Genomic DNA, 17,853 nt, shown 5'->3' on the forward strand with positions numbered 1-17,853 from the left:
GCACGGAAACATGCCAAACCTGCCACCTACACAGGGGGATAAGCTGCTACTCACACAAATGAGACTCTGTAGAGAAAAACATCAAGCTCCCTAATGTTCCCACCACTCTCACATTTCTGTTTTTAACCCAACCAAGACAATAAAATGCTCCCTTTATTGCCAACAAGATGCTGTACTTGTCATATAACACAGCAGTCAGTTATCTTTTCAGAGCTTGTAAAAGAAGACGGTTCCAAGATTTGTTAAAGATCTTCTGACCCGTACCTCCTAGATCACAGATCCTCCTGAAAAGGGAAAGGTCAAATGCAGCAAGAACATCTCTACCACAATTAACCCACATTGAGTTCTGGACAGACATAAATTTCAGCATTTCAGCATTTTAGCATTAGTTTAATTTTAAGTAGTTTAGTTAGATAAGTGCCCTTATCTATCAAATCTCTATGTAAGGCCTTGCCACCTTCAAGGAAACCAATAGTTCCTCCTAATTTAGTATCATCAGCAACCTAATTTAGCAGTGTTCACAAATAATTTGGTAACATCTATGAGAAGGAAGACTTTTACCTACTGTAAGAACATGGTCGAGATTTCTTCTCAAAAATGTGACATGAATGTGAATTTTGAAAGTGCCATAGATTGTAAATGAGGAAAATTAAAACTGAAATTGAATAGAGGAATATTATGCAAAAGCACATACATACAGGAAAACAGCATCAGCAAACATTAAGGAAATTGAAAATGCCTTAATGATATGCTGTCTGGAAGAGAGTCATTAAAACACACTCTGTATTCATGGCCCCTTCCATCTGAAGTGATATAATATATAGATGTTATCAAACTCAGCCTGCTGCATGATAAATGTGGGAAAGGAAGAAGATATTTGAAAAATCCTGCTCTTTGCATGGTATGACAGGGGGAGAAAAAAACAAGTCAGTTCTCTGATTCTCAATCTCCAAAAATTAAAATTAGGAAGAAATCCCACTACCAAAGGAAGCTTCCACATTCAAGCCAATCAGTCAGCAAGCCTTCAGCTATAAAAACCCTGTGGTTTTAGGACTTCATGCAGAGATACAGTCTACTCATTCAATCCTTCAAAGGTCAGGCATGCCTCAAGAAATGGTAGGTCAGTCTTGAGGGCCAGGTCTACCTTAGGGTGGTTTTGGTTTTTGTTTTTTTTTTTCATTTAAACTTTCATCATGCCTATTCCAAGATTGAAGTCAGGGTAGTATTAGGATGCTTTATTATGAACTGTTTTCTTCTCAAAGACATTGTGATGCCCTTGAACATTCCAGTCCTAGACATCTATCCAAGACTGAGCTCTATTTCTTACCTTTGAGACTAAAAATCCACTGTTGTATTGCAAGATGATTTGAGGGTAGGCAAGGTCCTCTGCAGAACCCATCTTCTTTCTGCACTGAGGCACAGATTCTCTGGTCCTCTTAATTTAAGTAAGCTGCTTTCCACCAGGCACAAAGCACACCAGCTGATCCACTTAATCTCACTGCTGCTGAGAAACACACCAGTTACAAAACCTGGTAGCTAAGTCTCTGGCTTCAGTGGCTCTTTCTACCAGATTCAGCTGTTTCTTTGGCTCTTCCATCATCAAGTAGCAAGCTAAAGAAGCAGTGCACTGTCAGAAGCCTGCACCCTCAGTTCAGCAGCCAGTTAACACTCTGGTACCTCAGCAGCACTTGAAAGCTTGTAACGAGCACTCCAGAAATGAGTCCAGAGCAGCACCAAGGAGCTGCACTCGGTGTGATGCACCAGGAGTTCATAAACCAAAGTGGAGTCTCACTCAGGGCTTGTTCAAAAGCAGCTCTGCTCCATCAGGCTGGCAGTTTGATGCTGGGCTTTGTAAAAAGAAACAGAAGATAGCAAGGGATAGAGTTTAATAAGAAAAGACAATCTGTATCGATTAGACATATGGCTTGGCCAGACAGACATGCTGACCAGCAGCTTGGAAAACATGACCAATATATTTTAGTTCACCCCATTTCCATTTCTCCAGGCTTTTTCTTCCCCTACCCACCTTTATTCCTCCCTTTCCCTTTCTCTAAAGACAATAATTTTCCCACAACCATCACAGTTGAGATTTCCACAATGGTTCCCACAAGCTCACTTTAATTTCCTGTGATGTTTGTTCTCTCTCATAAGCCCTGATAATCTTATGTCTTTCTTCTCAGCTTCAAAGACCTAGATGAACCTTTTGTGGCTTTGAGGTCATGCTGCAGTGGTCCCCCACTGAGCGGCCAGGGAGTTTTGATGTTTGGGACCATTCTCCTCAATTCCTGTTTGCTAGCATTTGGGTACCTAGGGGTGCTTTTTTACTGCTGGTGCCTCTTGCCTTTGTCTGTTAGGCTGGATGGCTCTTAACCAGCTACCTCAAAACTCAAGCACCCTTACATTATGGGTATCCACATGTCCTTAACAGTCAAAATATCCTAATATATACAATTCAGAATCAGTGCCTGTTTCCCAGGTTCTAACACCACACAGGACTCCTGTGCTACCAGAGTACTAACTAGGTCTGACCATACAGAAGTGAAAGCAAACCTCGAACTGTAGAAACACATAGAGTTCCATATCCTGGACAACATAGCCTGGAATCTGTGCAGCTCACATTTCACAAGACTTGCTTTCTTTGAAGGAAAAGCCTGGACAACAGGTTTCAAGACCAGAGCTGCCTCCTTCATGGACATCTTCTCATGCTATCCTCACCACAAGGAGAGTGCAATGGGCTCAGTGTCTATGTAAGAACTTCAGCCTGCACATGCACTGTGTGATTCTGCAGAGCTCATTCACTTGCTGAAATCTAGATCTGCTCTCAGTGAACATGTTACAGATTTTTTGATTTGTTACATTCAAAGACAGCTCTATGGGGAAAAAAAAAAAAAAAAAAGTTTATACCTTCTCTCTAAGTCTCTGTCTTTTACCAGTTAAAGTAAGAAGCAATGGACATCACTAGCACTGTCTTTTACCAGGCGATTCATGGGGCCGCTAACTTCTACATAACAGTGGGCATCCACAAAACTTCAGGGAAGACCTAGTCTGAGAGTGGAAAATCCTTGATTAGGCACTTGGCTGGCAGATGGAGATCACTAGTAAGGGTAGCTATGATGCTACCACACCCTTATCCCTTCATATTGTACTACAAATAGCCTGGTTTCAAAGATAGCACTCCTGAGCATCCCACCCAGAACGGGTAGAGTTCATCTTGCAGCTGTCACAGGGCATATGTGACTAGCTTAGGTAACAGTAAAAATAGACCCCAGTCACCCTCACAGTAAAAAAGTCTTTTCTGATGTTCAGAGGGAACCTCCTGTATTTCAGTTTGTGCCCGTTGCCTCTGGTCCTGTCACCAGCCACCACTGAAAAAAGCCTGGCTCCATCCTCTTTGCACCCTCCCTGCACACAAATTACTCCTTCTTGGCAACTAAACAGCCGTGCTCTCAGGAGCTGTAATGCTGCAGCCTTGACATTTACTCCTACACATATAAACACTATCACTTCTACTGCCTGTTTAGCCTGCTTTGGTGTCCAAGGCTGTGGAAAGCCACTTCTGACAGCTAAAGGCCTGAAACAAATGCTTGTATAATAGAATTAGATTATGTAGGCTCCAACTAAAATTTAAATCCTACCAATTTCAGTGTTTCCATACGAGATTTTTTTTTTTTTTATGTTTTAAATAAGCATTAAGAGGAAAACAGTTTTGTCACATTTTGGCATCCTTAGCATTCATATCACAGCCTGGAATTGTAGTCTTCTTTTTGTACTATAAATTCTGAAAGAAGAAATCAGCAACATGAGCTACTGGCACTGCTTCATTTACCACACCAAAGGTTTATTGACTGAAGATTGTATTCCATTTTAAAAAGCTTTACCTGTTTTAAAGCTACAAGATATGGCACAGAGCAAAGACTAAATATGTACTGCTCTAACAACATGAACCCTAAGTCATTCTCAAAACCCACCCTGAGATGTTGGAAGTACTGAGTTTTATGTGCTTTTAGTCAGCTCCTGACAGTCTGATTGCACTAATACACAACACACGGACATATTTCCTATTTTAAGGAGTGTGTTACAATCAAATTGCTTTCAGCAAACCTGGATGCAGATACTGCACATTTTCAGAGGCTGCAAGGTGTAGAATACTCAGTTTTTCAGAAACACACTGACCTTCTGGAAGCCGCTCCACTGGCAGCCTTGCAGAAGACATTGTGCTCAAGGAGTCAGTGGTCCTGGAAGGCCAGGTCTGATCTACTGGGCCTCACTTTTAGGGCTTGAGAATCCTGTATGCTGGTAACGTAATCTGTATCTTGTTATAACCTTGGGAAAGGTAAGCTGTATGTGTATCAAGGGGTAGAATGAATTGATCCTGACTGGGACCCAGTGGCATGTTTAGGAAGTAGTGACCCATGTCACAGCTAAGCTGAGCAGATGCATGCTCATGCTGCACTGTGCTACATGTCCAGGGTGGTCTTCAGCCCCACGCTGTGTTGCTCACACCCCTCAGCTGTAGGATGAGTCCAGGCAGCTCAGCACAGCAGAGGATCCTGCAGCAGCTCCCACCCGGTGGCAGCAATTTACACCACCTGCATGGCCTTGCCTTTATCTAAGTGCAGCAACAGTTCTCATGAGAAGGTGCTTTTTTCTTCTAAGAAAATTACATAACAACTCAAATGACCCAAAATGAGGTGCTTCCCTCCATGGACAGGATTTGTACTATGCACTGTGTGAAAATAAGCCAGGCTTTATCCAATGCTGCACAAACATGGGTGTCTGGCATCTGAAAGGACGTTAAGTTTTACTTGCTATCTATATTCCTCTTCTTATTCTGTGTTATTAAAACAGTTATTTTATTAAGCCATTTGTTTTGGACCTTCCTCACTGAAGATGCAGAAATCAGCCCCCACTGCCTCTCTCTTTCACCTCACACACACATTCCTCCTCCCAGAACCCAGTGGAGAACAGTGGAGAACCCACACACAGAGGGTAGAACATTCTCCGTTATCCTGCTGGAGCTTCATTCAAAATGTTGCTTTTGCCCAAAACTAAGCTGGGTTGCAATAAGCTTTCTTTGAGGAGAGAAAGCATTAGAGAGGAGAAACACACGGAATTCATGAGGAAACACAGACACACAATGCAGCACACAGTCCAGGACAACTGGTGGGCAGGTCCCAGGTCCCTCAAGAAGGCCCTAGGAGCAGGCAAGTGCAATGAGAGAGAGCTGGATCCTGGAGCCAGCAGGAAGCCTGTGGACATAAGCCTAGTTTTCACTATCCTGCCCTGCTTCTACAACCTCAGCTCCCACTGTGACAATTCCTCACCCTTCTCCTCTCCATCTGAGGTCTCCTTTGGTGAGATGTTTCTAGGGAGCACTCAGCCCTCAGCTTCAGTCTGATCCAGTAGCATATCAGCCTGTTGTTTTTCTAGACAGGGTTTCTTACTCTGCTCCTCCACTGTTTTTTCTTGCCTAGGTACTGTTCCTTTTGTTTATTATATTTGAAGCAGTTTGTTTCCAGGGCTCAAGGTTGTGCTTTTTCAATGACCAATGACTGTCATTGAGGCTCCTGCCCTCTGCTCTTTTATATATCCCCCAGCCCAGCTAGGCACAGCCAGTCTCAGCTCACGGACTAAAGTTCCTGCCTGGTGTGTTTCTGCCTGATGTATTCTTCTTCTGCTCTTGGCTGATTTACCCCAGCTACAGCCAGGGTATTAGGTAGGCTCCATTACTCTTAAGTCATATGGGGAGCTAGAAAATTTATCTCAGCCTGTATGGCTAAAACCTCCATGAGAGGGGGAAGGAACTGTTGGCAAGAACTATCTGCATCAAAGGGAAATCTCTCACCCCAGCACCATGGAAGGGCCTGAACTTGGGAACTGCTTTCATTACCCAAAACACAAGTAACTTGGAAACTGCCACCTTACTGCTTTGTTCCTATACAAGCTTTTTTAGAACATTAAAATATCCAATGATAACCATAACACAGATGAAAGACACCACATATAACAAATCATCATCAGAAATGTCTGTTGGAGCATGGAAACCATAAAGCAAACAGGGTTTTAATTTGCCTGAGTACATAAAAGCATCTGTTTCATGTCTTCTCCACAGTGTTTGTCATTTAGGGAAAAAAAAAAAAAGGGAAAAATAAAAAAGGAAGAGGCTCTGATGAGACCAGCTCTGCCTCTGTTTTGTCAAGGTAAGTCTAAAGCTCAGAGCACTCTGGGCTTATTCTTTAACTCTGGAACTGACTTTTCTGTGCTCACAGATCAACCTTCTCTCTTTGAGTCAAGAAGGAATAAAGGATGGACAATGGTCTAAGGTACGTGGGAAAAAAGACAGGCTCTGAAGGAAGGGAGGTTAAACACGCTGTGGAAGAAAGGGCAGGAGGGTAAACAAGAATAGGAAAATCAGAATTGAATAGATAAATAAACATAGTCTAATGGAAACAGTAAAAGTCCTCTTATTACATTATTTTGTGGTTTCAAAGATCTGGTCTATGAATGTGAATATAGAGTTTTAGTATCTTCCTTAAGCATACTCCAGTATTTCCTTGGTCACCTAGAGCAAGAGAGTAGCCAAGAATGCTTTAGCATCCCCCCAGAAGCTGGATGCTCAAATCCCAATTAGCAGACAAAGAATGAGCAGCTGAAGGTGTGGCCAGCTGGAGGCTCTGCTTTGCTCAGGCAGTGAAAGCACACTGTGAACCTGTGCTGGTGTCTATGCTTAAAAGTAATTTAAATATCCATGATCTTCAAATTCTGCAATCACCATTCTGCACTTCATTCACTTCCATCTGTATTCCAGGTAATCATGTGTCAGTTCTGTTCTTTAAAGACCCAGCATCTCTGAACCTTCATACAGCTAAGAGGCCTGCTGGAAGCAGGTGTGCATCTTACCAGTCCAAGCTGTGCCAAAGCCTCTCACTGGTAAGTGAATGACGTGCAAGGCACGTGTGAATCAACTCGGTGCAGAAGTTCTGTGTTTAAGGAATTTGTTTTGACAAGCCAAAACAGCCTGATCAAGTTGCTCTTCTATGTCCAGGGCAGAATTACCACTGACATTAGCAGAGACAGGATTCCTCTGACAGTTTAAGGTTATGTGATGTGTCAGTTTATACATGCAGCTGCAGCATGCTGACCACAGCTGACCTGTCTACTGGCTCAGGAAACAGTGCAGCCACATGAGCAACCAGCAGTCCACGGGCATGAAATCTTTAGGGGGCAAAAATGTGTATCAGAAAAAGTCCAGGCAGGAGTTTTTGTGGTTTTGTTTTGTTGTTGGTTTTTTGTTTTGTTTTCTTTTTGGTTTTTTTTTTTTTTTTTCAGCATAGTTCATTGGGTGCTTGGTACAATCAAAGAACCAAAATCATTTCTCCAAACGTTTTTTTTTGTGGGGGGATTGTGTGGCAAATAAACAAGAGCCTGGTCAGCCTCATGTCATTATTTGTGTTCGTGCCTGGCTGCTGCAGGATGTAACACCTCACTTTGGCTGGAAAGTGAGCCAGCATTCAGAACACATTACTCACAGGCTGCAGCTCCTGGCAAAGTCACCTTCATGTCACATCACTCTCAGGTAGGGAACACTGCACTGTGAATACAGCTTATGGGGGAGCTCTCCAAACACACTTGCCCCTAGACCTGTAATAGCCTGTTGATATCTATGGGGTGAGAACCTACACAGGCATAAAGCCACTACACATACCCTCCATGCTGGCTCATAAACTGGGCCCTGTTACTTTCAAGGGTCAGAAGGGCCATTATGGCCTTGTGATTTGTTTTTTGATATCACTAAACATGACAAAAAGTCAACTTTTCCCTGCTGAGGCTACTTTCTCTCTATGCTCCTCCAACAATCAAAGGACCAGAAGGCTGCAGTAGATGGCTATTAGCTCAGGCTCCTCTACCATCCAGTTTAGTGTGCACATGCAATTAGTGTTCAAGGCACAACTGCAGAGAGTGACTTTCTGGTGCCTTCTTGAAATGTTTCTCACTCCAGTAAGCTGTAATTCTGCTTCCAAGAACAGGGTGGGTTATGGCAGGTTGTACTTGGTCAAATGATTTAAATAAATAGCAGGAGGCATGTAATAAGGACTTCCCTAATGTGTAACTAAATTACTTGGCCATGACATTCTCCCTCTCAGCTGTCATCTCAAGGCCTGCCCTGTACAGAGCATTCCTGGGCTTCAGCCTGTCACCAAGCTACAAACGCCTTCTGTAACTTGTATCAAAATCTAGATGACATTAAAAAATAATATTATTTGTTATGCCTAAATCCCCAAGGCTCAGACAGGATTTCTAGAACTCTGAAAAGATCAGCCACAAGGAGATGTAATTTTATCTGTTCATACTGTATCAATTCCCTGGGAATAATAATTCCTATAACAGAGATCAATACAGGGATCAGTTTTATTTTGCAGGAATTCAAGCACAAATTCAGCTTTGCATTTGTCAGAGACAGTGTTAATACTGGAAAGAATGAAAAACTATGAAGCGGACACATTGCACATTTCTTTTGTGGTTTTCTTTTCTTGTGGAACCAGCGTTGATTTCTTTCTTTCCCATTCAGATCCAAAGGCAAGCACTAGTCAGCCTGGCAGGCTTGAAGCCATGCATGCTTATGCTATATCATTAGTGATTAGCCTACAAAATGTTGGCTACCTAACTAAAAGCTAAATTGATGATTCCTCTCTAAGAAGATAACATTTCCCCACTTATTCTGTCTCATTCAGTACAAAAAGAGGTACTATTATTTCCTTCCTAAAACAGCATCATAGAGCTTTCCAGTCCTCCTGACCTGAATTTCTCTGAAGCCAGCTGCCTCAAGGAGCTGGCTGTACTCTGCTGCTGTTCGCTCTTTTCCTTCTGGCTGGACCAACATACTCATCGAATAGAGTTGAGTTTCTACAGGCCCACTTTTATCTTCGTTCAGAAGTGATTCAACCAGCAGCACTCCACCATCTGCTTGAAGAAAGAGAAAGAACACACACAGAGCTCTGAGAAAACAAAAGATTTTTCAGCTGGCTTACTAGGACTGATCCTAACCTTTAGTCTCAGGAAGAAGCAGCCTCTATGTGAAGTCATATATCAGAAACATAGAGAACAATGAAAGAGCAAAAGCATCAGAGCCTTCCTCTGCCTGGCTACCTAGATACTGATGTAGCAGGGCTGAAGTGAATGCTATGGCTAGAATAGAAATTTCCAATTTCCCCCAGCTGAAACCCACAGGAGCGTGTACTGATTTTCCTGAGAACTTGGCTCTGCCGGCAATTTTTTTTCCAAGCTCCCAGGGTTCAATGTGGTGCTTAATGGGATTTGTACTTAGGTGTATGTGTCAACCTAAACAATACCCAAAATCTTCAATCGTTATTCCTAAGTACTTTGAAAGAGGAATCCCTGTAGAGATGGACACTAAAACTGGGAGCCAGATGAGGAGAAGTTACAGACCAGGCTCTCTTTTGTTCAGATGTCCCCACCTGGCTTAGGAAAGCAAAAGATTAAACAAAGAAACCTCTGTACCGAAATTCTGCCACCTAAATTGAGCATGGAAACCGGTGTTCTTCATGTTACTGAGAGGTCATGGTCTCTCAGTCTTTAAGCACTCACACCTACCAGGTTTGCAAGCCTTGTAGACTTTGGCCAGCAGTTGCCTGCACTTATCGTCGTCCCAGTCGTGCAGTATCTTGGATAAAATATACAGTTCAGCTTCTGGAATTGAATCGTTAAAGAAGTCTCCTGCAAAGCAAGAATACATGTATTATATAAAACCCTCAAAACACAGAGGGCTGAGTTAAGCAAATATTTTCAGTTCTGCTCAGTTCTAAAGACCCTGGGCTTACCACTTCCATCGCCCACATCAGACAAGAGAGTTACCAAGTAAAAGTTCTCTGTGGCACTGCATAGGGGATTTTGTTCTTGTTCAGTCTCAAGAGAGTCTGAAATGTTTCAAAGCAGCAGCTCATCTGAAACAACCTTTGGTGTACAGGAAAGCATTTGAGTCTAAATTTTCTCTAGTGACAGAAACTCAGATTCATAAAGCATTAAGAGGAGAGTTTCTCATGGTTTCTGTCATGAAAAAAAAGGAAAGAATTTTCCCTTATTTAAGCAAACTTTCAAACACCTCCAGTAACCACAAAGCTACATCACAGATCCATAAGGAAAAATACACATCTCTTACCTCCTAGCACTAGCTTCATCATCAGGCCTTTTGTTCAGCTCCTGGTGTAGTATACTCTCTTCCTTCCTCAAGACTTTCCTCTTTTTGAGCTTCAAGCAATACTAAGCCATTCCAATACTTGGAAGGCTTTTTACATTAAAAATTAGATCTCCCTACCCCCATTTTCACTATATATGTTACAAAGATCACACAAGATGTATAGCCTGGCCAAAAAGAATATGGGCTAGCTCACCCACATTCAAAGCCTGAAATATTTTAGGACTTGAAAGTCACCCAGTCATGACCAGAGAAGGAAAAGCCCTTGCTCAGAGAAGGCCTGTCACCCTGCACATCTGCCAGGAGCTCTGCACAGGAGAAAAGGGAGGGTTAGGAGGATTTAAAACACGGCATGGCAGTTTTTCAAAATGTCAGGATTTATTTTTTTTTTAAATTACTCTTGTTCTGAAGAAATCAAATAGTTCTGTAGAGGAATAAACAGCTTCTGGGCTGCTAGATGACTGGGTCAAACCTCTGATAGAAGGTAGCAGATTGCACAACTGGGACAGCACTATGGTAGCAATGAACTGCAGACTCAGGCTGTGGAGGCTGCAGCGTGGGACCCTCCGCCCACACCAGGGGCAGCTGGAGACCCCAGGTGGCAGTGTGGTGCCAGTATGGCCCCTGTGAGCAGCGAGGAGGGGCTCGGGAGCAGCAGCTGTGGCGCCACGGCGCTGCTCTCTGCACCTACCCGCGTGGAAAGCGATCCGGCGCTCCTCAGCGGGAACAAATCGCTCTCTGGCCACTTGCACGACTTTCGGCAGGTCGTAAATTGTGACTGTAGAATTTGGGTACAAAGAAACACACTCCTGGGCCAAAGCTCCTCCACCTCCTTTGACAAAAGCAAAAGAAAGTCAGCACTGACACAAACCCGACCTGTTCAGCAACAACCCCATGAAGAGAGACTGGCAGTGCACGCCAGAGGCACGCAGTCCTGTGGACACTGGCAAGGTACAAGAACGCAAAATTGGCCGTGTGTTGCTGAAAGGGAGGAAGAGGGACAGGAGAGGCCACAGTTTGCCTTTGCTCTGCAGGAGGCTCCAGGTTCCCCAGCACCCAGGCTCTGGGGTCAGCCCCAGCTCTTACACAGCCCCTCAGCCAGACCCAGCTGCGGATGCTGGAAAACAAAAAATAAAGCTGCTAAACCAGGAGCTAGGGAAGAAGTGACAGAGACCACAAGAGAGTCTGACCCATCCCATGAATAACAGAAATGTTTTGGTTGGAAGAGACCCTTCAGATCATCAAGTCCAACTGTCAACCCAGCACTACCAGGTCACCACTTAACCTTGTCCCTCAGCACCACATCTACATGTCTTTTAAATACCTCCAGGGATGGTGACTCCACCACTTCCTTGAGCAGCCTATTCCAGTGTCTCACAATCCTTTCAGCAAATAAATTTTTCCTAATATCCAATCTAAACCTTCCTTGTCACAGTTTGAGGCTATTTCCTCTTGTCCTATCTCTTGTTACTCAGGAGAAAAGATCAACACGCACCTCGCTATAGCCTCCTGTCAGGTAGTTGTAGAGAGTGATGAAGTCTCCCCTGAGCCTCCTTTCTCAAAGCTCAACAACCTTCAGCTGCTGCTCATAAGACTTGTTTTCTAGACCATTCACCAGCTTCATCACCCTTCTTTGGACCCGCTCCAGCACCTCAGCCCTGGCAGCGCTGCCTGGCAGTGCTCAGCAGGACTGGGACAGTGGGGCACTGCAGACAATATCTCAGTGACACTGACTGAAGAGGAGGAAGGAAGGAGTCTGGCACCAGAAGATCTTGTCAAGCAAGGCAAGAAAATATGCCAGAGCTGCTGCATACACAAGGGGATCAGCCACTCAAACAAATGAGACTGTAGAGAAAAACATTCAGCTTCCTAATGCTCTCACATTTCTGTTTTTAACCCAGCCTAATCTCTCTTTGTTGCTGAGATAGATCCTGCTTCCCATTGCTGTACCAATCATATAACACAGGAGTTTTTTTCTTTTCAGAGGCTAGTTAAAGATCTATTGATGCTCACCTCCTAGGTCATAGATCTTCGTGAAAGAGGAAAGGTCAAATGCAGCAAGAACATCTCTGCCACATATACTCCATACTGAGTTCTGGCCAGCCATGAATTTCAGCATTTCTTCTTCTGATCTAGTAATGCAAATGGACACAGCACATAGAAAAGATAACTTATGAGATCCCTGGTGATTCCTCTTATATAACTGTTGTTTCAAATTTCAGTATAAACACTAATCTCTGTTTTTATTGACACAGAATACATTCTCTTTCCATATAAACCTACCCTGAGCCCTACTGTAGCAGAAGGATACAGCTATGCATTCATCCATTTAAACAGGGAATGAAGACTAGTGAAGTCAAACTGTGTTACATTGCTAATTCTCAGACTTCCAAGGGATTTGTTTTTTTCCTTCAACTACCACTGCCTCTTTGCCAGACACTTCTGATGAATTTTTTAGCACAGGGAATTAAGTATTTCTATTAGAAATATCAGACAGTGTCCCAGTAATGGACATTGTTGAGAAAGGAAAACACTGCATGATGGTTCAGATGAGTGGGATTCTTACATCATCCTATTTAATTGTCCTGAGCCATAATCAAAAACATGAATTATATCTACTATAAGAAGAACATTTCTATAAATACACTAAAGAATACCTGTACATTGCTCCAAAAGGGTCTTTAGATGAAATGCCAAAAGCTTTTTCATACTGGTTTCTTCCTTCTCTAAAACAGCAACAAAAAAAGCATATGAGTGTAGACATCTTTTTCTTTTACCCCAGCACACCTCAGTACTATAGTTTCAGCTAGTTCATCATTGTGGAAGGTGCTCAGCTTTGTACAGAACATATGCCAGCCTGATTGTAAGGGCTGTAAAGGCACCCTCATTTGCCTCGCCAAAATACACTGATACATTTCTCAACCTTTCACAATAAGGACAAGCTCTTTTCAACACCAGGCTGGCTGGAGCTCTGAACAGCCTGGTCTACTGGAAGGTGTCCCTGCCCATGGCAAGGGAGTTGGAACTAGATGATCTTTAAGGTCCCTTCCAACTCAAACCATTCTGTGATTCTATGATTTATGGGAACAGATCTCAAGTAAAGGTATGAGATTGGTACAATCAAATATACACTGTGTTTGATCATCAGTTTCACAGACTGGAACAAGCAAGCCCCCAGCCCCATATTAAACTACTCCTACACACCTCTGTAACAGAACTATCCTTAGCCATCATTCCTCATCATTTACTGTGTTGATGCCTCCTGAAGTAAGAAGCACTGTAATGATCAAGAGCTTTCCTGAAGGTCAAACACATGGAAAATTGATTCCTAGATCATGTCTACCATCAGAAGGAAAAGAAAAACAAGAACATACACAAATGGAAAACAAGAAAAAAAAAAAAAAAGAGCAGGTATTGGCTGTGTAAACAGATTAAATGACCTGTTGGTTTCGGGGTTTTTTTGGGCCCTTCCTCAGGTACATACCGCTCAGATTAGCCATAGAGATGACACAAAGTGGCCTGCAACAGACAGTGTACAACACTCCTCCTTACCTCACAGCATCAGCCAGGTAGTGCCAGCACAGGTAGACTGTATTGGAGTAATACATCATAATATGATACTGAGACTTGGGACTTGATTTTGTAAGGTAGATGTTGGAAATTTCTGTGTTTCTGTAGAGGGCTAAAGGGGAAATATGTGTATTTATTAACATCCATGATATGCCACCTCGCCAAGCCTGTTGTACAGCATGCCATTTATCACCAGAAAGATGTCTGACACAACCACATTGCTTCTACAATCAATCCTTCAACTGCAATGAGCAGTGGGTGAGTGCTGCTGAAAGGTGTGTTGCCCCATTCAATGCAAGTAAACACTATCTACCTGCACAAGGAATCCCTTACAAGTGTCATCATTTACCTATAGGCTCCTGCTATCAGAGCAAGTTTTTGGTTTTGATTTTGTTTTTAAATGAGAAGCCCTTGTGGACAAGCCTTTTTTCCAGTCAACAAGGTCAGCAAGTATGAGACAAGTCCCCAAAACAGCTTGCCAATGACATCTACCCTCTCTCAGTTCACTAGGGCAGGACTCTCTGCAGACAGACAATTGCCCAAAGGACTCACAGAAATCTCCCCCACTTCCTCCAATACACCTGCAGTGGCATCACTCCCCCATGGCACTGGCATACAAAAGGGATATAAAAGATAGTCCTGCTCTCCCTAAACTCACTGGGTAGCTACTGTAATCCCTAAATCAGGGCAAGGTAACACTGAGAGGACACATTAGAAAGCAGTCCATGGGAAAAAGACTTGGAGGTACTAGTCAATGAGAAGCTGGACATGAGCCACCAATGTGCAGCAGCAGCCCACATCCACAAATCACATCCTGGGCTGCACTAAAAGCAGCATGGCCAGCAGATGGAGAGAGGTGATCCTGCTGCTCTGCTCTGCCCTGGTGAGACCCCACCTGGAGTCCTGTGTCCAGCTCTGGAGCCCCCAGCACAAGAAGGACATGGAGCTGTTGGAGCATGTTCAGCAGAGAGCCACAAAAATGATCAGAGGGCTGGAGCAGCTCTGCTGTGAGGACAGGCTGAGGGAGTTGGGGTTGTGCAGCCTGCAGAAGAGGGGGCTCCAGGGAGACCTTATAGTGTACCTGAGAGGGGCCTACAAGAAAGCAGGGGAGGGACTGTTCACAAGGGTTTGTAGTGACAGGATGAGGGGTAATGGCTTTAAGCTAAAAAAAGGTAGTTTTAGGGTACACATTAAGAAAAAGTTCTTCAGTATGAGGGTGATAGACCACTGGAATAGGTTGCTTAGACAGGTGGTGGAGGGCCCATCCCTGAAGGCATTCAGGGTCAGGCTAGATAAAGCTTTGAGTAGCTTGATCTAGTTGGAGATGTCCCTGTTTATTGTGGGGAGATTGGAGTAGATGACCTTTGGAGGTCCCTTCCAGCCCAGACATTCTGTGATTCTACCACAAGACAGAGCAGTAGACACAACTTGCTCTGGCTAGTCCTGACCTTCTGTCTGATGACCACAGATCCCTTCTGACCACATAGGCCAAACATCTCTGATGCAAGGGCAAATCTACATCACCACTCAGTTTAGATTAGCAGTCTAACAAAATACTTCACATGGTGGTAAAACTCTAGAGAAGAACAGAAAGTGGTTTTAAACCATGCTGTTGCACACAGATGCTATTCTGGCATTTCCTTTTAATGTTTAAAATCATGCCCACATCTCACAGTTTTCCTGAGACTGGCTCTGAAGAGAGTCTGAATATCTTCCCCAAGGTCACCCGAGGCTCTTGCACAAAGAAGTTTAGGGATATAGAGCCCTTCACCTGGGTTTTACTTTACACCTTTAATCATGCTGATATTTGCTGCATCTCTTTCAGCTGAAGAGGGGATAGTGTTCCCAAGCAATTCTCCCCTCCTTTTGGCTACAGTGCCTGGCCTAACACTAGATATCACTTCTCCCCACACACCTTGCCTCACTCACAAAACCATCAGAGGCTTAAGTCTTTTAGCTTATTCTCCTTCTTATGCCTTTCTTACCTCCTTCTTGTCCCAGCTCTACTGCCAAGAGCTTTAATCCCACGCATGCATCCAGCAGTCTTTCCATCCCTGTGGTGCTGGTACCCAAGCGTGCAGCAATGGCACCTGCAGAGAGAGGCTCTCCTGACTCCAGCAGGAGATCAAACACCCCCAGCTCACAGGCAGTGAACATAACCTGGGGATAAGGAATGGCAAGAGCGAGGGATCAGGTGAAAGCACCAAAACCTACAGGATTTCTAAAGCTGATGTGTTGGAGAAAATATACACATAATGTTGTTTGCTTTTTTTTTCCATATAAAATCATATTTCATATAAACAAGTTCAATGATTAAACTGAAGTTTCTTTGAACACCAAGAGTACCACACAGTGCTTGCAGTGCACCTTTTTTCATTTCTTCTTTTCTGGTGAAGAAAGCCAATGGTTTTGGCTCACAAAAGTCCACATTTAGAGACCAGGTTTTGAGTGTGAATGTCACTGCCTCTTCCTTAGTTCCAGAGCACATTCTCACAGTCTCTCTTGCTTTTTTTGCCTGGAAAGCACAGAGGCAAGATTGTGTGCTGGTCTCTGGCCACAGAAATACTCCTAAAACAGTAACAAAAGCATCAATTCAATTAACTGCCTATATTCACAATGGTTTGATGAAGTCCATGGGAATTTCATTTTAGCATTAGTAAGAACATGGCTTAACCATAGTTGAGATAGTTTCTCAAAAACATAGAACCAGTGTTAACTTGGAAAGCACTGAGCACTCCTCTTTCTCACCAAGAAAAAATATTTTTCATTATCCACTTTACCTCTCCTTACTGTCAGCTCTGCCTTTCAGAGCCTTAGGATGCAGCAGTATTTGCACAGCCCAAAGAGCATCCTTTCCATTAACTCGTTGGCTAGAGGAGTAGCAAGGGACAATAGGAAAGGCAACTAAATAGTAAACGCAGAAAAAAATTTCCACTGCACTGGATATTATAATTGTATGGCCATGTGCTTACACACACAGAAAGGCAAATAACATTAGTAAACAAGAAGGAAACTGGAACTACTTGTTCTACCTTTGTGTCTTAATCAAATGTTGTTTGGAAAAAAGTTGTATCAGACTCTTTCACCAGAGTAGAGGTAATACACAGAAGCTCTCAGGCTCAGCCTTCTGCATAATCCATACAGATAAACCATGGGAAAGGCAAGGAAATTATTTGAGAAGATACTTAAAAAACCCTGTTCTTTGTATGGTTTAACAGGGAGGGGAAAAGGCAATTCAAGTCAGCTCTGATTTTCAAACTCCAAAAATGAGAAGAGGGAAGAAATCCCACCACCAAAGGAACCTTCCATGTTCGAGGCAGTCAGACAGCAAGCCCTCAGGTAAAAAAAAAAAAAAAAGAAACTAAATTTTTTTTATGAAGCCTCTTTGGTGAAAAGGTCTCCTCATACAAGTCCCCTAGAGGTCAGAAAGATCTCAATGAATGCTGTCTATCTTGAGGGGTCAGGTCACTTTCAAATTTATTTTTTTTTTTTTTTTTTTTTTTTTCCAAATTTCCTTCCTGCTTAGATGAGCAGACAGGACACTTTCATATAAGATGGTTTTTGTTGCAAAGACTTAGATTCAGGACTCAAAGTGAAATACTTGAATATTTCTGTCCTCATACTCTTAGACATCTATCCAAGACTGAGCTCTATTTCTTACCTTTGAGACTAAAAATCCACTGTTGTATTGCAAGATGATTTGAGGGTAGGCAAGGTCCTCTGCAGAACCCATCTTCTTTCTGCACTGAGGCACAGATTCTCTGGTCCTCTTAATTTAAGTAAGCTGCTTTCCACCAGGCACAAAGCACACCAGCTGATCCACTTAATCTCACTGCTGCTGAGAAACACACCAGTTACAAAACCTGGTAGCTAAGTCTCTGGCTTCAGTGGCTCTTTCTACCAGATTCAGCTGTTTCTTTGGCTCTTCCATCATCAAGTAGCAAGCTAAAGAAGCAGTGCACTGTCAGAAGCCTGCACTCTCAGTTCAGCAGCCAGTTAACACTCTGGTACCTCAGCAGCACTTGAAAGCTTGTAACGAGCACTCCAGAAATGAGTCCAGAGCAGCACCA

At 43.3% G+C, this 17,853-nt stretch overlaps 1 protein-coding gene across 1 annotated transcript; it reads right to left on the reverse strand.

The window, feature by feature from the left end:
• Positions 1 to 8,749: 8,749 nt before the first annotated feature.
• ASMT (acetylserotonin O-methyltransferase) lies at positions 8,750 to 17,516 on the reverse strand. The gene is made up of 8 exons (XM_008948481.1): positions 17,445 to 17,516; positions 15,769 to 15,943; positions 13,766 to 13,895; positions 12,871 to 12,939; positions 12,227 to 12,345; positions 10,905 to 11,045; positions 9,613 to 9,735; positions 8,750 to 8,961 (listed from the first exon to the last, which is right to left on the reverse strand). Exons 1-8 carry the CDS (start codon positions 17,514 to 17,516, stop codon positions 8,750 to 8,752), a joined length of 1,041 nt encoding a protein of 346 aa, XP_008946729.1.
• Positions 17,517 to 17,853: the final 337 nt, after the last annotated feature.

This window comes from Merops nubicus, unplaced genomic scaffold, assembly GCF_000691845.1.
Source record: "Merops nubicus isolate BGI_N331 unplaced genomic scaffold, ASM69184v1 scaffold141, whole genome shotgun sequence".
Classification (NCBI taxonomy): domain Eukaryota; kingdom Metazoa; phylum Chordata; class Aves; order Coraciiformes; family Meropidae; genus Merops; species Merops nubicus.